Source organism: Gekko japonicus, unplaced genomic scaffold (genome assembly GCF_001447785.1).
Source record: "Gekko japonicus isolate JY-2015 unplaced genomic scaffold, Gekko_japonicus_V1.1 scaffold2643, whole genome shotgun sequence".
Taxonomy (NCBI): domain Eukaryota; kingdom Metazoa; phylum Chordata; class Lepidosauria; order Squamata; family Gekkonidae; genus Gekko; species Gekko japonicus.
The window spans coordinates 101,180-105,805 of NW_015162031.1; the positions used below are offsets into that span (position 1 = coordinate 101,180).

The window sequence follows — 4,626 nt, forward strand, 5'->3', positions numbered from 1 at the left end:
ACTTTCCCTCCCACTGTAGGGATGCCAGCCTCTGAGTGGGACCTGCAGATCCCCTGGAATTACAGCTGATCTCCAGACTGCGGAGAGCAGTTCCTCAGAAGGAAATTGATGCTTTGGATGGTGTTGTATGGCATTGTGTCCCACAGAGGTCCTTGTCTTCCCGAGCTCCATCTCCAAATCTCCAGGAGTTTTCCAACCTGGGTCTGTCAACCCTATTCACACCCCCAGTAACTTGGGAGGGGGGGACCAGGCAACTGCCTTCTACTGCCTTTTGTCCTCATCAAGATTCAGTAAGAGGATTTCCTGGAGCTGGCAAGGTTCTCAACATAAAGAACAAACCTTCCCTGTTTGGTATGAAATGTGAGAGTGGTGATTTCTTGGCCATGGAAACTTCAGGCTCTAAATATCATACTGGGGATGATCCAGTTTCCAGGGTCGTTACATGTTACTAACACCATTCTTGTGAAACAGACAACCAAACAGCAACCAAGGTGTATGTAATCATCTTTTTGTTGAACTTGATTTTCATGGAGCCTACATTAATTTATGTGTTTTAACTTTTCCACTCATTGATTAGTCTCAAGTGTGTGTTTATTATAAGTATAATGTTCCAAACTTACATACAATACATCTCACAGTATTCTTGGATGACTTTACATAGACATGAAAATAAATAGATAGCTGTGGTTGAAGGTAGGATTTAGATGGTTCTGTTAGATAGGAAGTCATCAACGCTTCCGGTCTATTTCTTCAAAGCCCACCCAGGAAAAGCAAGGAAAATTAGTCATGGCTCTGCGCAGAGCCAGCTGCATGTCCTTGTTTCTCAAGCTATAGATGATGGGATTCATGACTGGGGGCAAAACTGTATACAGAACAGCAGCCAACAAATCCACAGTTGGAGACGACAAGGCTTTGGGCCTCATGTATGAAAATGAAACAGTGAAGAAAAACAAACAAAAGACTGTCAAGTGGGGAGTGCAGGTAGAGAAAGCTTTTTGCCTGCCCTGAGCTGACTGAATCTTGAACACAGCAGAGAAGATGTAAACATAGGAAACAGATATGACTGTAAAGCAAAATGGGCATAAGCTAAATGAACTGGCAAAAATGAGGCTCTGAACAGTTGCTGTATCAGTGCAAGATATCTTTAATAACTGTGGCATATCACAGAAATATTGGTCAATAACGTTGGACTGACAGAGCTGTAATGAAAATGTGTTCACAGTATCTACCACTGCTATGGTGACAGAGATGACCCAAGAAGCAGCTGCCATTTGGAAGCAAACATTCCAGTTCATGATCAACTGGTATCGTAGAGGATGGCAGATGGCTGCATAGCGGTCATAAGCCATGGCAGTGAGAAGGAACAGCTCAGAACTTGCAAGCAAAATCACCAGGAAAACCTGAGCAACACATCCAGGGAATGAAATCTGCTTGCTGCCCATCAAAGAATTCACGATGGATTTGGGAACTGTAGTTGAAATGTAGCAGACATCAACAATGGAAAGGTTGACCAAGAAGAAATACATGGGACTGTGAAAGTGGAGATTGTGGGCGACAGCTGCAATTAGGAGAAAGTTTCCCATCAAGGCCACTAAATAAATGGCGAGAAAGAACACGGCATGTAGAATCTGTAGTTCTCGAAGACTGGCAAATCCCAGAAGGACAAATTCTGTCACAATGGTTTGGTTTACCATTTGATTACTTGGACAAAGACTGTGAAAAGGAAAGAAAGCATGCTGTCAAAATGATGATCTCAATAGAAATCTAAGCCTTTTTCAGAAATGAAGAAAAATAATTTGTGTTCTGTTTCAACTTCCCCCCCCTTTCAAGTCACAGCTGATGTATGGCAACCCTATGGTAGTTTGCCATTGCCTGCCTCTACAGAGTAACTCTGGTATTCCTAGGAGATCTCCCATCAAAATACTAACCAGGGCCAATCCTACTTAGCTTCTGAGATCTGATAGTATTGGCCAAGCCTGCACTATCCAATATTTTTAAAATGTGACATTTTGATTTACCTGACTTTCCCCCAGACTTTCTTTACTTTCTTGCATTGCTGTTTATTTCTTAAAAATTAACAATACTGTCCTAAACAGAGTTATACCCTTCTACATCCATTGATTTTAATGGACATAAAAGGGTGTAACTCCACTAGGGATTCTACTGTAAATTGTTAATTTTCACTTCCTATTAAAAACTTCTATGCAGAATCCTCTTTCACAAAAGAGAGTAAAACATATTACATAATGTGAAGAATGGATTAGTACCACATACACTGAAGACCATTTCCCCACAGTCTACTTGTAAAATCACAAACATCTCTTAAGCTGTTTTATCAGACTTTGGAAATACATGGAAGCCAGTCTTTGTAGTCGGGTTTCCCCCCTCTGCTGGGAACAAATGGCTTGTAGTGTGGCAACCATTTTTGAGAAGTCATTATAGTGTTAATTTGTTGTTGTTAATTGTCACAGTTATATATTTGACTGGTAGATGGTTTTCTGTAAGGATGGACACAAACTTGGTCATAAACTAAAGTTCATAATGAATTTTTGCCAGTTTGTGGTTTGCCAAGTGATGTTCATGGCATGTCAACCAGCATGAACTTTCGAAGAACTTTTCAGACTTTTGTGGTGTTTTGTGGTGGTTCGTGAACAGATACATTTCCAGACAGACTGTCTCCACTCAATCTAAATGCTTACAAAACTTCAGAGCAATGGGGGGAACTTGGAGGGCATGTAGAGGAGGAGGAGAAGAAAAAGAGATTGGATTTATACCCCGTCCTTCACTCAATGTCACAGAGTGGCTTACAATCTCCTTTCCCTTCCCCTCCCCCACAATGGACACCCTGTCTCAGGTGGGGCTGAGAGAGCTCTTTCAAGAACTGCCCTGTCAAGGACAGCTCTTGTCAGAACTATGGCTTGCCCAAGGTCATCCAGCAGCTGCAAGTGGAGGAGTGGGGAATCAAACCTGGTTCTCCGTGATTAGAGTCTGCACACTTAACCACTACACCAAACTGGCTCTTGCCCATCTGAGGGTGGTCCCCTGCAACTTTCATATCTCTTACTTGCACTGGATGGTAACTTTCTTTCCCCCAAGATGCTCTAAGTCTACTCGTAGGTCAATTAAAAGGATGAAACAATTGCCCACATGGTCACTGTCAGCGACAAAAATTGCTCAGGCTGACTATAAATAATGTCACAATAGAGTTGCAGCTGTGTTGCACTGGAATCTTTGCAAGAAATATGGCTTACTATTAACCAGAAATTCATGAGAGCACAAACCAGACAAGATCATGGAAAACGATGAAACAAAGGTTCTTTGGGACTTCCAGTTAGAAACAGATAAACAAACACCTGGAACATAACATCCTTCATATCACAATTGTGTGTGTGTGGGGGGGGAGAATGCGAAATAGGGTTTGGATCATTAACACTGGAATCCCAGGAGACAGCAGAACAGAAAAGAAAAAAAAAACAGGAAAATATTAGATATTTGACTGGTAGATGGTGTTCTGCAATCTGAGATCTAGCCAAGTTCTTGGGAATTGCAAATGGGTCTTCACAGGATTCTTGCTGTTCCAAGCAACTCTGTTGTCTGGAGCTGAGCTGGTGTTATTTGCTCAATGTTCCAGATGTCCAGTGTTTCTTGAGACTTCTAGACACTGCACTAAGGGCTCCAATGACAACTGGCATGATGGTTACCTTTTTCTCCCATAGGTGCTCTAAAATTCTATTTGTATGTCTTGGTATTTAATGGTCTTCTTCTTTCATTTCTATTCCATTGCCTCCTGGGATTCCATTGTCAATGATCCAAACCCTATTTCTCTCTTTTTCTTTTTCTTTGCCCCAGCCCTAATGACCTATTCCCCTACCACCAAAGGTCAAAGAAAATCATGGTAATTTGATGAGACTTTCAAAAATGTACACATTCCCATCCACACCATGTACAAGCCCAATGTCACCCTTATGGTGGCAGAGGCCTCAGACTAGGGGCCCAGGACTTTGGACTCTGGATTACCCTTCACTTTCTTCCCTTGCTTTTTACTCATTTTTGTGTTATTTCCCTTTACAGGCTCTGGGTGCTTCCCCTGGTCCTCCACCAGCCTAGCTCCCTTACCACCAGCATGCCTTTCTCCATTCTGTGTCTGTGCCACCAAGTCAGTGTTGTTGGTGGGTCAGAGGGGGCCTCATCCCCATCTGATGGCCTCCCTTTCCCCTTCCTGGGAGACCATGAGGCTTATCCCTGCGCAGGAGGTCTGCACCATCTCTGTTTGGACTCACAAACTTTCTGCATTAGCAAAAGGAAGTCCTTCCTCAGCAACTTTTTGGAGTCCTTTGAGAAAGTGAACCAGCATGTAGACAATGTTGACCAGTAGACATTATATACCTGGACTTTCAAAAAGTTTTTGAGCTCAATAAAACTCCTGAGTAAACTTAGCAGTCATGGGATAAGAGGACAGGTTCTCCTATGGATTAAAAACTGATTAAGTGTCAGGAAACAAAGACTGGAATAAATTTACATTTCTCAAGCAGTGGGGGGTCCCACAAGGGCCAGTACTATTTAATTCAGGGGTGTTGAACTCATTTGTTATGAGGGCTTGATCTGACATAAATGAGACCTTGTTGG

The 4,626-nt window shown here is 42.4% G+C and overlaps 1 protein-coding gene across 1 annotated transcript; it reads right to left on the minus strand.

The window, feature by feature from the left end:
* Positions 1-728: 728 nt before the first annotated feature.
* Positions 729-1,694, minus strand: LOC107105552 (olfactory receptor 14A16-like). The gene has a single exon (XM_015405548.1). It carries the CDS (start codon positions 1,692-1,694, stop codon positions 729-731), a length of 966 nt encoding a protein of 321 aa, XP_015261034.1.
* Positions 1,695-4,626: the final 2,932 nt, after the last annotated feature.